The sequence below is a fragment of the Lepidochelys kempii genome, chromosome 5 (genome assembly GCF_965140285.1).
Source record: "Lepidochelys kempii isolate rLepKem1 chromosome 5, rLepKem1.hap1, whole genome shotgun sequence".
Classification (NCBI taxonomy): domain Eukaryota; kingdom Metazoa; phylum Chordata; order Testudines; family Cheloniidae; genus Lepidochelys; species Lepidochelys kempii.
In genome coordinates this window covers 63,617,136-63,632,271 of record NC_136384.1, presented here as the reverse complement: position 1 = coordinate 63,632,271, position 15,136 = coordinate 63,617,136, and the positions used below count along the sequence as shown (strand labels likewise).

Below are 15,136 nucleotides of genomic sequence, written 5' to 3'. Positions count from 1 at the left end.
CCCAAAAAAAATCTGGTTAAGAATTACACTACATATTCTATATCATAGGTGGATTTTAACCAGGAATTACAAAGCCCTGAGTAAAGGTTCAAAGGGCAGTACCTCAGGCTTTTTGAACATCATGATGGAACTCAAGAAGTGTTGTAACCATTGCTACCTCATTAAACCACCAGATGATAATGAATTCTATAATAAACAAGAGGCCTTACAGGTAAAAAACACTTTTTTTTTAATGAAATTATTCTCTTAGTTTTATTTCTGAAATATGCATGCAAGTGGTTTATACAGCATTTATCAACTGTCTTATTGAAGTATACTGTGTAAAGTGAAGACCTGAACTTCTGATGTGCATTCTGTATTATAGATATGTATTGAATAGATTTTGTGTCGTAGTTACTAGTGTGATCCATCCTTTATTTCTGAATAAAAAATAGAGCTGATTTGATTAAATTAAAAAGGAAGTAGTCTACTGGGTTGAGAATTTCGGACTGTATTTTGAACCAAAGCAAAACTTGACAGATTTTAAATCAATCTGAAATAGAACAAATTAAAAGGCCAAGATGCCTCTGTAATGATTGCTCTCTAATGCTGTATAAGTATAAACCTATGTGAATTTGTAGCCAAGTAGACTATAGAATAACTGATGACAAATATAGCATTCTAAACAATTAATACAGTACACTCTTGCTATAACGAACCCCTGCGGATCCAAGCCATTTGGTTGTTCTAGCCAGGGGTTCATTAAAGGGAAAGTGTCCTACCGTGCAGATGAGGGTTGTGGCCGACACCTCAAGCTGCACAGCGGAGCTGACAGGCTGTCTCTGAGACAGATAGCTCCACCGGCTGCAGGACCTCAGGAGCACTCTGCCATGAGTCCGGAGGAATTTTCTGCCGCAGCCCCGGGGCCGGAGGAGCTGTCACCCCCATGTTTGCAGTCCCAGAGCCAGAGGAGTTCTCAGTCCCACAAAGCAGCCCTGGGGCTTGAGGTGGGATCCATGGACCCGGTTCGCTATAGCCCAAGGTTTGCTATTGTGAAGGGCGTTATAGTAAGGGTGTACTGTAGTGACAGAAGTGTGGGCCTTTTTTGTATGTTTCTGAAGATCAGAGAGGAAAAATTATTCATTGGATCTTTTCTCATTTTAAATATTTTTTGCAGAAGTACTGAATTTTGCAGTGACAGCCCATGATTTCAACCCAATCTGCATTTTAAAGTAGTTCTTAAGAAGGCTGAAAGATAGTTATCTTAAAATTAGGCATTTTGAGTGTAAATCATACATAAATCATGGGCCATATTTGTCAGAAATACTTCTTCATTCATCATTTTAATAGATGCATATTCAAAGTGATAGCTTCCCTGCTCCAGTTTAATAAGATAATGAGTTAGCATTAGTGAAAAACTGTAAATGATGTGTAATTTCCATCTTAATTTTACCTTAGGATATTTCTTGTGCCCTGATGATACAAACACTTGTACTTATGCTTAAGTGTTTGCAGCTGAGTAGTCCCATTGATTTCAGTGAAGCTGCTCACATGCTTACAGTTAAGCATGTATGTAAATTCTTACAGGATTAAGACCTTAGTTAATCATACCAATGTGTAAAGTGCCATGCACCTATTGCACTATATAAATATTAATTTCTAATGAATGCATGTTTACTATGTACAGAAGAGAATGGTGGTTAACTCAATGTGCTGCTGTACCTAGGGGACAACACACTTTTTGCAGGAACTCTGCAATACCCAACATTCCTTCAGGCTAGAAAACTAAAAATTAAACAAATCCAACTAATTATAGTGCAATTTTTAAAAAATTTTTGTAGAGGGAAGGAAAGGATTGGATGTGAGGAGAGAGGGGAAAGAGAAAGTGTAAGAGGAAAAATATTATATTGTTTTACTTTTAAGCCACTCACTTTTATATTGTTTCCAGTTTCCCAATGATATTGTTTCACTTTTAAGGCATTACATTGTTTTACTTCAGTTTTACCTTTAAGGCACTCAGATACCATAGTGATGTTCCTGGTATAAAATATCCAGATAACCTCCCTACTACCTGAACATCACCTAGGGTAGTAACATATTTGTATAGCAACTGTATTTAGTTACAAAGGTAACTCTGTATAGTCAAGATCTTTTGTTTTTGGTTTTTGTTTTGTTTAAAATCTCCCAGGAAAAATATCAGTATTTATTACAAAAAATTAAAAACTGGCAAAAATTGGTGCCAAATGTTGCTTTCCCAGTTTTCTGGATAAATAGTGGGCTTAATATTGGTGGATGGGAAGGCAAGAAAAAAGCAACAAATAGAGAAAAATAACAGTATTGAAAGGAAAAAAAGGTTAATGCTGTGGTTGTTTGTTTAATTAAGTGTATTTAGCTGCATAATACTATATTACTGTACATGCTTCTTCCTGAAAAGAGAGGAATCTTTGTATCCCCGAGGTCAGGATGGATCAGATTATCAGCGCTGCATCTCTCCTTCCTTAGTGAGGAGACAAGTCCAGAGAATTCCAGCACTACTTTTCTTTAGGACTCAAGCATTGACATATGTACACACACACCCCATTTGTGTGTATATATGTGTATCTGACACTATGCTGCCTTACAGACAACCTCACATTTACACTTAAGTTAATATTAACATACACACATCTACCTAACGTGTAATATTGGGTTTTCTTAACATAATCAATATTTTCATGCACTTGAGCGGTCCAAAATTCAGGTGAAAATTGTTTTTAAAAAAAGAATAGCCTTTGTAAAACATGGGGATTTTTTGGTAAAAATCAGTTTGTTTTTTTAAAAAAAATTAAAGGGGCCTTATGTGTAGCATACCGAGGTGAATGAGTTCCTTAGTTGGAAGTTCCGGTGAAGTTTTCTATTAAAATAGCATGAACATTCTTCTGACTGCTGCTACTGACTAGGACAGCCCAGCAAATTATATTTTTGGGAATGAGGAGTCATTTTAGATTAAATGTTTAAAGTATCAAGAAGTTACAAGTATATGTATGATGTGAAAGCTCTCATCAACTGCCTAACAACCATGGCTCTCACTGCACACATTTGCCTGCTTTAGGCAAGCTAAATTCATACTGTTCTTCTGTTATACTGGGGTAGAATTGAATATAATATCCTGATTATTTTGTTCATTAATGATTCAACTTTTGATTCATGCACACAGTACACTGACTACAATATAATTAAAAAAATGTACTCTTCTGATCACAGAATATTACAAAATGAATCCACATAAATTAGTAAAGATTTTTATTATTCCTGCAGCATTTAATCCGTAGCAGCGGGAAACTAATCCTTCTTGACAAGCTACTGATTCGCCTAAGGGAGCGTGGCAACAGAGTTCTTATTTTCTCTCAGATGGTGAGGATGCTGGACATCCTAGCAGAATATTTGAAGTATCGTCAATTCCCCTTTCAGGTAAGAGTTTATTCTTGTTCTTGTACTGGTCTAAAGAGTCTACATTCTCTTTTAGCATTTAATGTCTTAATGTCACCTTTATTTAGCAGAAAATGACTTGCCAAATGATCTGTACAGTTTTTTCTTAAGAAAAATTAATCAGCAGTGTTGTATACCCTTCTTGAAGACTGAACTTATGAACAGAAGACTAAGACTAGTAATATAGCCTAAAACTTATTTTGAAACTGCCTGGCTGGGTTTAGGGGGAACTTGAGGTGGGGGGTGAGATTTCAAGTTACTGTATTTTTTTATGGCTGTACTTTTGTCAATTCAGAATTCAAATTTACTGTAATTAGTGTACATTGTAAGGACTAACCTTTATATAGACTTGTATTTTAATTGGAGCGTTCAATCTTTTTAGAGACTAGATGGCTCAATAAAAGGGGAATTGAGGAAGCAAGCACTGGATCATTTTAATGCAGAAGGATCAGAGGTAGGCTACTGTGTATTTTCAGTTATGGAATTTGCTATGTCTTTTTCAATTATTTATATTTTGCTTCTTGCTATTAATAATTATGATAAAAACCATTACAGTAAAAGCCAAGATTTCAGGGCTTAAAACCAAGGAAATTTAGTATTAAAATTGAAATGTCATCCTTATCTATCTGGAATGTTTACAACTGTCAATAAATCTCCTAGGTAGAACTTATTATTGAAAACATTGACAAAACAAGTTCACTAGAGTGTTTTGGCCATATCCTAATGCCTCACACTTCTCCAGCACCTTCCATCCAAATATTTCAGAACACTTAACAAACATAAAGAGTTAAACCTCACATGTGTGGGGGGTATGACTTCTATTTCTGTGCTTTTGCAACAAGACTATGCATCTTCTTTTAACATAAAGTATGATCCTGATTACTTATGTAAAATACCTTCTTCAACCTTAAGAAAAGTATATATTTTTAGATTAGATCTGAATGATATTAGTTGGATTATCCTTTTGTTATGTAACAAAACACTATAAAATGATTCTTATAAAAATAGGATTTTTCTTACATTGAATAGAGCTTATTTCCTGTATTGGATTTTGCTGTGTACATCATAATTCAATGTCTGTACTTGGGAAGCTGTTTCCCCTCACCTCACAAAGGAACTAACATTTTGTCCAGAAAAGTCCATTGCAATATTCTAATTTGATTTCTAGGCATGTAGTTAAAAATTCATTTGTTAAAAACAATTTGGATTATGAATTTTCTACTGTTTCACATCCGTTTGTGTATACATAAAGTGCCCATGATCATATTATTTAGGTTTAAATGAGACCTACAACTAATTTTATCCAAATGGTCACAAATACTCCGCTTCATAGTTTAACTTTCACTTATTCTTTCTGTTGGTGTCTACCTTCTAGAATTCTGGCTCCTTTTGTCATCCAACATTAGGAGATAACTTGCACCAAAAGATGAGTCATCTAAATTTAGCAAGATAGGTTCAGCTTTACCTTTTGCAGCAGGGAGTCCCCACATCCTTGGGACTTCGATCAGCATGAAAATCTACTTTAACATTTGCTAAAAAAAAATACACTTGATGTCAGTTCTTATTAGTCAATTAATTATATTGTGGTAGCAGCAGGAACAAGCTCCAGTTATGGACCTGAGATCCTACTGTACCAGGCATTGTACAAATACACAATCTAAAAGATGGTTCTGCCCCGAAGAGCTTACACAATCTAAATTCATTTAAGTTCAGATTGATTTTTGGCTGGATTTTGATATTGTGTTTATGATGCATTTCTTTCTTTTTTCCTACTTTCAGGATTTCTGCTTTTTACTGTCTACGAGAGCTGGAGGGCTAGGTATAAACTTGGCATCTGCTGACACCGTAGTTATATTTGATTCTGACTGGAACCCACAGAATGATCTGCAGGCACAGGCTAGAGCTCATAGGATTGGCCAAAAGAAACAGGTATGTATTTCAGCTGTAAGACCTAAACCTGCAATGGGGTTCTATCAGTTGCAGGATTGGAGGCCAAAGTCTGCATATCTTTTTAGAGCAATAAATATTGGGTTCATAAATAACTCTCAGTATAATGACAGGTTTCAGAGTAGCAGCCGTGTTAGTCTGTATCTACAAAAAGAAAAGGAGTACTTGTGGCACCTTAGAGACTAACAAATTTATTTGAGCATAAGCTTCCGTGATGCATCCGATGAAGTGAGCTGTAGCTCACGAAAGCTTATGCTCAGATAAATTTGTTAGTCTCTAAGGTGTCTCAGTATAATGTGTTTGTATATTTTTGTGTATAATACATATAAAATCTGTGTAAGTAGGATGCTGACTTTAATAACAATAACGATGTTACTTGCTAAAGAATTTTCATTTTGTAAAATACACATTAGAACAATTAGAGAGACAAGGTGGGTGAGGTAATATCTTTTTTTTTTAGATCAACTTCTGTTGATGGAGAGATGAGCTTTCCTTGTTTCTCTCGTATCTTGGGACGGACTTGGCTACAACATTGTCACACTAGTAAATTTGTAATAGTACATTCATACTGCTGTGCTCCCTACATCAAATATAATGTGAAATTTCTGCTTTGCTAGTGCTTAACTAAGCCTTATATTGACTAAAATAGGACTTGTTCATTGAACAGCTGGAACTTGCTCCTTCATGGCAATGAATACCAGATGACAGCTGCAAGTAGTATGGGGGAAGCTGTGGGTCTGCCACAAGTGTAGTATGATTTAAGCATAAATTGTGCATGGATGTCATTCTAGAAGATAACTGAATCTATGTGCTTCATCACTGGAGTTTAATTAAAAGTTCTGGAATTATACTAGTTATGAAACTGCTTATGGAGAGACTTGAGTGAAAGAGCTGACTTAGTCTCTAAACTGAATTTAAATCTGGAAACACAGATCAACAACAATCAGGACATTGAAAACAAAGATTTGACATCTTTATTTTTTCTTCCCCTTTTTGCATAAGTTTTTTGTTAGTGTTAGATTAATTTAAATGTAGTTTTAATGTGTAACTTCCAAATGTTTGTCAAGTTTTTATGTTTTTGTACATAGGTTAATATTTATCGGCTAGTCACAAAGGGATCAGTAGAGGAAGATATTCTTGAAAGAGCCAAGAAGAAGATGGTGTTAGATCATTTAGTAATTCAGAGAATGGACACTACAGGGAAGACTGTACTCCACACAGGTTCCGCTCCTTCAAGGTATATTGATACACAATCCAGAAAGGGTGATATTTTTTTAATATTATTGACATCTAATTAAAATAATGTTACTTTTTTAGATGTTGAGTGAGGAAGTATCTAGTGAACTTGTATATGTAAAATTTAAAGAATTCTTAATTCTGATTCAAAATTACTTTTGCTACCTTCAAAAACTTTTTTTCATAGTGCATGTTAGATGCAACTTTTTCTAACAATGCACTGAGAAGAAAACTTGCTTGAATCATGATGAAGAATTTGTCATACTAATCTAAAGTTAAGGTGTTTTCTGTAAGTAGTTGACAGTGAAATTTAGTTTTCTGTATTTTCAGCTCTACTCCTTTTAATAAGGAAGAGTTGTCGGCAATTTTAAAGTTTGGTGCTGAGGAACTTTTTAAGGAACCTGAAGGAGAAGAGCAGGAGCCACAGGTAAAAAGGGCTAACTTTCTACATATGTTGGACACATCAATCTAATCTTGTTTTCAGTCTTTTAATGGTAACAAGAAATGTTATTTTTTCAGGAAATGGATATAGATGAAATCTTGAAGAGGGCTGAAACACGGGAAAATGAGCCAGGACCATTAACTGTAGGAGACGAGTTGCTTTCCCAGTTTAAGGTACTGCTCTCTCATTTATTTCTGTTAGCGGCAGTTTCCTTTACAATATTTGTTAATTTACAGAAATACCTGAAATATCCATCTTATCTTTATTCATATGTAACAACCGTATTAAATTAAGGAAATTCATTAAACTATTTTTCACAAATCTCTTTTCACATGCACAAGGTGGTTGTCTCCAACATGAGGTTTTAAAAAAACCTTAAACTTGAATAATTTTGCCTGATTAGTAAGACATCAAGTAATTCACCTGCTGTCGGTTCAGTTGCAACTTTACTGTGATATCTATAAATTATTCATGTCAAGACTGTCATATACATCTAACATTATTTTAAAAGGGTGTCGGGGTAGTGTTCAGGTCTAAGCTCTTTCATACTAGTGGGAGCTGGTCGCAGCCTCAAATTTAGGTTGCTTAATACGTTCATTTTTAAAAGCTTCTTGTGGTGGTTTGTCTGGAGAAGCTATAACACCTTCATTGCTTGCAGCAGGCCTTTGAAGTTTGGCATGGAGAAAGCTCTTGGGCTAGAGAAGTATCTTGTCTTTGTCCCGTGAAATTCCACTTGGGTTTAACTGAATTATAAATGGTTAAAATAACCATTTGCCAGTCTTGGTTGCATTCCTGAGGAAAATTTTGGCAGTGTATCAAAATAATTCCTGAGGAAAAAGCTCCATCAAAATGGATATAGGCTTGAGAGAATATATCTGTAGTTTAAGGGTATGAAACATTACAGAGATTTTGTAATTATCCCCAAATCAAGCCTTAGAAGGCTAAAAAATACAGAGTCAAAGTTACACTTAAACAAAGTTCAAATATATTAAGATAAGAAATGTACAATTAGGGCACCAAAACAACCTTAACCTTGTAGTGATACCATGAAATGACCAAATGACTATGATTAAGGCTAAGATTTTTGTCATGCATATTTTTAGTAAAAGTCATGGATAGGTCACAGGCTTCCATGAATTTTTCTTAATTGCCATGACCTGTCCAATCAGTGACTTTTACTAAAAATATGCATAACAAAATGGGGAGCTGCAAGTTCCCCACGCCACCCAGTGGGGCCTGTCTCGGAGATGCAAGGTCCTCACACCAGTTGTGGCTCCAAGCTTAGGGCACCCCCACCTCCTGTGTGGCTCTGGCTTGGAGCTCTGGGGCTGGCTATGGCTACCCCCGCTGCCCACAGTGATCAGGAGCTGTGGGAGGGGCTCGCAGCAGCAGAGAGCTGCAGAGCAACCCAGCAGCAGCTGGGAGCTGCGGGGCACCCTTGCCGCCCTCTGTGGCTGGAAGCTCAGGCCCCGCAGTTCCCAGCCGCCAGGGCTGGTGGGGACCCTACAGCTCCTAGGCCCTGGAGGCTCAAGTCACAGAGGTCTCTGGAAGTCATGGATTCCTTGACCTCCATGTCAAAGTCGTAGTCCTAACTATGATTAAGGCATTTTAATGTTTGTACTCCATATTTTTTTCTTACCCACCACCCAGTGTCACTACAAGGCAAGGTGTTGTGTGTCATGCATGCACATGTGAAAAAAGAGTACATAACGTATACATTATACATAGGCATAATTGGAGTGAGTTGTAAATATAAAAGTAAGCATGTGCTATCATAAATATATGAACCTATTTTCCTAATATTATAGTTTGTGATGGTGTAGAGGTAGATTCCTATACTCTTATTGGCTCTTAAATGTGTTCTGCTTTACCAGGTGGCCAATTTTTCCAATATGGATGAAGATGACATTGGGTTGGAGCCTGAACGAAATTCAAGGAACTGGGAAGAAATCATTCCAGAGCTCCACAGGCGAAGATTAGAAGAGGAGGAAAGACAGAAGGAGCTTGAAGAAATTTATATGCTTCCAAGAATGCGAAACTGTGCAAAACAGGTATCTTTGGGTTATTACAAACTTTTCTTCCCTTCTCATTCCCCTTTTTCTTTTATTAATTACAGTGTATTTTAGATAAACTGAGAAACATTTTATTATGAATTTTGGTTACATAACTTTGTGACTTACTCCTTTTCAAAATTCCAGATCAGCTTCAATGGAAGTGAAGGGAGGCGTAGTAGGAACAGAAGATACTCTGGTTCTGATAGTGATTCTATCTCTGAAAGAAAACGACCCAAAAAACGAGGAAGACCACGCACTATTCCACGAGAGAATATTAAAGGATTTAGTGATGCAGAGATTAGGCGGTAAGATGTGGGGGGAGAAATGCTTTGTTATAGCTGTGAAATGAAATTTCATCAGATTATAGTTTAAAACTATGGAACAAAGTCAATTTTAACTGAATTTGGATTAAGAATTTTTATTCTAGGCATTTGGGTATTTTCCTTTAAGTACTTATATGGTGCTGACATAATGGACTTTTAATACGTACACAGTGAGATCCCATTTTAATATGGTATACTAAAGTTGAGTGTGATGCCTGATTGACTTGTTTCATAGTATGTACAGCTCCTAATCCCTGCATTCCCCCGATACTGCACTTTCAAAAACCAGTTGTTACAATGGTGAGAAATTTTTATAAAAGATGTATGAGTAGGCTAAATATTTTCTTTTTCATAGTTATTTATAAACCAGAGGTGGAGAAAGAGCCTGCACTTCTTTGCAGGGAGACCTACAAGAAGTTGAGTGGGTTTTGTTTTGAATTTCTCACCATTTGTAATTGAATTCCTGTGACATGATGCTTTAAGTTTTTAAAACCATAAGAAATCACTTAAGCTAAGTGATCTTTTGATGTAAACTACATGACATGATCACTTCAGATAGTTGGTTCGGGAAACAATGTTTGGCATGAGGGAGAATAATAATTACTTTCTTTAATCTTACCTTTTCAAAATGCTGATTTGTTTCTATAATTTAAGTATTTAAATTTATCTCCATTAAAACGATTGTAACACTTGAATATTTTGGGTTATAAAAATAACTTTAAGATCCTCATTCTCTCTCCATTTCATCTAGTGACGTTAATGGATTGCTGCTTTTTTTTCAAGGGTGCTTTTGTGACTACAGTAGTAACTCGGATTCTGATCATGTGCGAAAAGGAAATTGAGCTGCTTTGTTTCCCTTCTTTATCCCAGATGTTTCATATTTCTTAATAACCTACCATCCACATGTGATTCTTTTAATTGCAATAATATTCCTTCTCCTTTCTGCCATGTATCTTAAATCCTAATTGAAATAATCTGTCTTGAATCATTACCCCTTCTTAACTAAACAAGAGATAATATCTCTGAATTCACTATTTACTGTAAATCCACATTTGATCTTACGACTAAACTCATCTAGTTGCTTTGAATATCTGTTGTCTTGTGAAACTAATAAAGTAATTTCTGAAATAAATTGTAGCTTCTATTGTTTTATTTATATTATCTAGTAAACTTAATGAAGCACTTGGTTTAAATGTGGATTATCTTGATTCATTAAACTATCCTAGTGATTTTTCTTTTTAGCATTATCCATATCACTTGGTTTTTATATTGCAATAAGCATATTATTCACTGTAGTTTTTAAACTGTGATTAGTTAATCTTACACTTAAACAGTGCAATTATTTTCTGTTATTAGGTTTATCAAGAGTTACAAGAAATTTGGTGGCCCTCTGGAAAGGTAAACCTATTTGATTATAGTTACGTAACAATTTGGAATTTTATAAGATTAAACATCAAAACAATATACCAAGAGTCCATATCTTGAAAAGAGAACACTGTGCTAGTCTGTTACCTTAATAATAGTATTAAATTATCTTCATATTCTTTATTTTTCTTCTTTTATATATATATATACTGAATGCCAAAAGGACACCTCAAGTCATTTAATCTGACCCTTTGCATTTTGCAGGACTCTTCATTATGTCCTTCAGAGTTCTGTCTTAACTAGCACAGTGTTAAGTCATCTTCAGTGATGGCTATTCATCCACCTCATTTTGTAAGCTATCATAAAGCCTGTTCAATGCCTATTGAAGTGTGTGAAAAGACTCACAATGGTCAGGCCCCAGTTGCCCAGTTAGTGTTACTGTTAAGTATGTTTTTCTAATGTCAGTACTCCTTTTTCTTCTTAAACTGTGTTACTCTGCGTTATGTGAGCAATTTGTCTTTCTTTCTGTCTTTCTTTCTATAAACTGTGGGGTCATGTTACCAACAATTGTCAGTGGGGGTGTGTCTGTCTCAAACACCCACCATGTACACACTCCAATACTGTATAAGTAAAATTAGCTCCCTTATTTTTCCTGTTTGTCTTGTTTTCTGGTCTTTAGATCACTTTTACTGACATTTTTACAGTTTCTCTAGTTTTTCTATAGCATTTCTAAACTATATGGATTAGAACTTCACACAACATATCAGATGTGCATGCGTAGGATGAATGAGGACTGACATTACCTCTTTAGTTTCGTATTTTGAAGGAGTCCTTCACAAAGTGTCAAAACTTCAGAGGTGTAAGAAGAACTTGTGTTTTATTACAGGCTAGATGCTATAGCTAGAGATGCTGAATTAGTTGATAAATCTGAGACAGACCTTAGGCGCTTGGGGGAACTGGTACACAATGGATGCATTAAGGCTTTAAAGGACAATTCCTCTGGACAAGAAAGAGCAGGTACAGTATGTTTGAGCAAAACAAAATGGAATAAAAAGGACTTATCAAGAATAAGTTTTGTTAAGTTGTTAAGTATGATATCAGAGTTATTAATCTGATTCTAACTATTGCAGATACACTAAAAACATCAAATAGGTGGATTGTGAAATCAATACCAGTGTGTGTAAGGTTTTTTTCTGGGTGAATTATAAGGGTAGACAGTTCATTTTCACTTTATTCAAAAGTTTAAATTAAATCTGGGTATCAGTAATTGACAATACTTGAGATTCTGGGGGTTGACTGGAGTTTTGTTTTAACCAAAATTAATTTGAGTAGATGAATAAAATGTTAAGGTGCACCGCTGCATGGTGGACATATAAGATCAGAATCTGGCTTATTTTTTCTTTAAACTTGCCAGTTGATAAAATACACTTAACATTTATCCATTTTATGTACAATATATTTTACATTGTTATGGTTCTTAATTCAAGGGGGCAGACTTGGAAAAGTTAAAGGCCCAACATTCCGAATATCAGGAGTACAAGTGAATGCAAAGCTAGTCATCTCTCATGAGGAAGAGTTGGCACCATTGCACAAGTCTATTCCTTCAGATCCAGAAGAAAGAAAACAGTGAGTAGTAGTAATTGTTTTTAATATGAAAAATAAGCTATTTTCTGTTAACTTATTACATTAAATGCCTTTATATACTGACCTATGCAAACATTTTTAGCACCCAGGCCCAATTAAAGCAATCTGGATCTTAGGCATACCAGGACCTGAGGGGAGCTCCCCTGTGGTTCCTTCTCCTCTATTTAAAATGGTGGTGGAGAGTTCCCTTCTTTTCCCTTCCAGGAGTGACAACAGGGGGCCCCTCTCTTTCCCTCCTCCCTCTCCCATCACTGAAGAAGCATGGGGTATGGCAGTACTTACCCTGGTTACTGGAATGTATCTAGTTGGATGGCTGAGATGGGCACTTATCTCTAGCCATATGCTGACGCTTCTGCTCTGATGGTAATGGCCGGGCCTCCCAAAGTGTGTGGCTTTTGTGTTAACTCACTGAGATTCACAACTCTTATAGCTATAGTTTTAGACTGTCTGTAGACACTGCATTGGCTACACTTAAGTTACATTTTCAAGCTTTTATTCGCAGCTATGTTGAGTTAGAAACTTTTTAAAATGAGTGCTGAGACTGTAATGAGTAACATGACTTCAGGAATGATGGTCCCAGACACGGGCCTTATCATGCCTCTTTAGTAATCTTGGCCTGTTTAGCGCAAAGATCACAGCATTAATTTAATTAAACGAAATTGTTGTGAAATGTTTTTGAAAACCTTAGAAAATACATCTGAGTTACCTTCTCAGCAAGTCTTCTCCAACCTCTTTAGTTTTCAGAAATAAAAATATGTGTCTTTCTGATTTCTTTCCTCTAGATATGCCATTCCATGTCACACTAAGGCAGCTCATTTTGATATAGATTGGGGCAAAGAGGATGACTCCAATCTTTTAATAGGCATCTATGAATATGGGTATGGTAGTTGGGAAATGATAAAAATGGATCCTGACCTCAGCTTGACACACAAGGTATGTCCTGTCATCCAGCTGGTGAGCATATTTTAAATTCATTTTGCTTAGTTGGTAAGGAAGAGCCATTGAAACTGTTTATTTTATGGTAATTTGAAATCTCACAAAAAGTATACGTCAACTCTGCTTTATTGGAACCCTTCTTGTGGTTGACTGGTAGATGTCATGGCCATCTTTACCCCATTGTGCCATGTCCTGGTACAATGTTTATCTTTCTTTTTCAGTCCATTAGCACTCTCCTCTCCTATTACCTCTCATCCCCTCTCTTTTTTGGCTATTTGCATTCATTTTTACTCTTGTTTTTTGCTCCCTATCCCTGTTTGCTCACCTGACTCATTTCCCCCACTCACTAGAAGCAAGTATGCTATTTGAGGTGGAAGTTCCATCCATTGATGTCCATGTGGTGCAGGAGCCTAGCTTCTCCTAGCTGAATTATGTGTTACGAGAGCAGAAACGCAAAACCAGGGCTGGTAACTCTTGTGTCATTGAATTGCTTTTGAGGCTCTCGAATTAGTGTACTGTGACAAAGCTCCTCCTCTATCTTGGTGGGTCTTTCGCTTATTGGCGGATTTGCTCGCCTCAGAGATTCACAGCTGCCCTCGGTTTGGCCGTTTTTGTGAACCCACAGTCCAGGTGAACTCCTCCTGTGTCTGATCAGGAGTTGGGAGGTTTGGGTGGAACCCGGGCCTGCTCTCTACTCCGGGTTCCAGCCCAGGGCCCTGTGGAATGCCCTGTCTGGAGTGCCTCCTGGAACAGCTGTGTGACAGCTACAACTCCGTGGGCTACTTCCCCATGGCCTCCTCCCAACACCTTCCTTATCCTCACCATAGGACCTTCCTCCTGGTGTCTGATAATGCTTGTACTCCTCAGTCCTCCAGCAGTACACCTTCTCACTCTCAGCTCCTAGTGCCTCTTGCTCCCAACTCCTCAGACACAACACCACAAACTGAAGTGAGCGCCTTTTTAAACCCAGGTGCCCTGATTAGCCTGCCTGTCTTATTTGATTCTGGCAGCTTCTTGATTGGCTGCAGGTGTTCTAATCAGCCTGTCTGCCTTAATTGTTTCCAGAAAGTTCCTGATTGTTCTGGAACCTTCCCCTGTTACCTTACCCAGGGAAAAGGGACCTGCTTAACCTCGGGCTAATATATCTGCCTTCTATCAGTCTCCTGTAGCCATCTGGCCTGACCCTGTCACAGTACATAGTGGGAAGGAGCAAAAAGTTGAGGGTGGGTTTCAAGATGTTTTCCACTCCTTCAGGCACACTAGCACATTTACAGTGTAGCGTCAGAGTGGATCCAGAATCATGCGGCTTTTTGCCACCTCCAGTGCTCTTCTCCTCTGTATTTCTGCTATTCCAGCCTGCTGCAGCTTTTCCACTCTGGCATCTTCCAAATTGGAAATACTGTTATTCATACTTGATGTTTTTTATTCTCCTCTCAGATTCTACCAGATGATCCAGATAAGAAACCCCAGGCCAAGCAGTTGCAGACCCGAGCAGACTACCTCATTAAATTACTCAATAAAGATCTTGCAAGGAAGGAAGCACAAAGACTTTCTGGTGCGGTAAGTGAAATTTCAGATCTTTAACAATATGATAAAGTAGTAATCTGCTTGTTAGCAGATCCTCACCCTTGCTCTCGCCAGTTGTTCGTCACACTGATGACCATTTAATCAGAGTGTGTCTGGCTAGCTCAAATAATGATTTATAAAATCAGATTACGTAGGGTTTTTGTCTTTAGTTTGTA

At 37.0% G+C, this 15,136-nt stretch overlaps 1 protein-coding gene across 6 annotated transcripts in view; it reads left to right on the top strand.

Annotated features, from left to right (window-relative positions):
* CHD1 (chromodomain helicase DNA binding protein 1) overlaps positions 1 to 15,136 on the top strand; it is a 90,587-nt gene that overhangs the window by 62,039 nt on the left and 13,412 nt on the right. For all 6 annotated transcript variants that reach the window (XM_073344590.2, XM_073344588.2, XM_073344585.2 and 3 more), the window contains 14 exons: positions 49 to 211; positions 3,277 to 3,429; positions 3,830 to 3,901; positions 5,227 to 5,376; positions 6,483 to 6,631; positions 6,961 to 7,057; positions 7,150 to 7,245; positions 8,947 to 9,123; positions 9,271 to 9,431; positions 10,806 to 10,847; positions 11,701 to 11,831; positions 12,302 to 12,440; positions 13,241 to 13,391; positions 14,832 to 14,954. In XM_073344590.2, the coding sequence (XP_073200691.1) occupies positions 49 to 211; positions 3,277 to 3,429; positions 3,830 to 3,901; positions 5,227 to 5,376; positions 6,483 to 6,631; positions 6,961 to 7,057; positions 7,150 to 7,245; positions 8,947 to 9,123; positions 9,271 to 9,431; positions 10,806 to 10,847; positions 11,701 to 11,831; positions 12,302 to 12,440; positions 13,241 to 13,391; positions 14,832 to 14,954 (1,804 nt within the window). The remainder of the gene's footprint in view (positions 1 to 48; positions 212 to 3,276; positions 3,430 to 3,829; positions 3,902 to 5,226; positions 5,377 to 6,482; positions 6,632 to 6,960; positions 7,058 to 7,149; positions 7,246 to 8,946; positions 9,124 to 9,270; positions 9,432 to 10,805; positions 10,848 to 11,700; positions 11,832 to 12,301; positions 12,441 to 13,240; positions 13,392 to 14,831; positions 14,955 to 15,136) is intronic.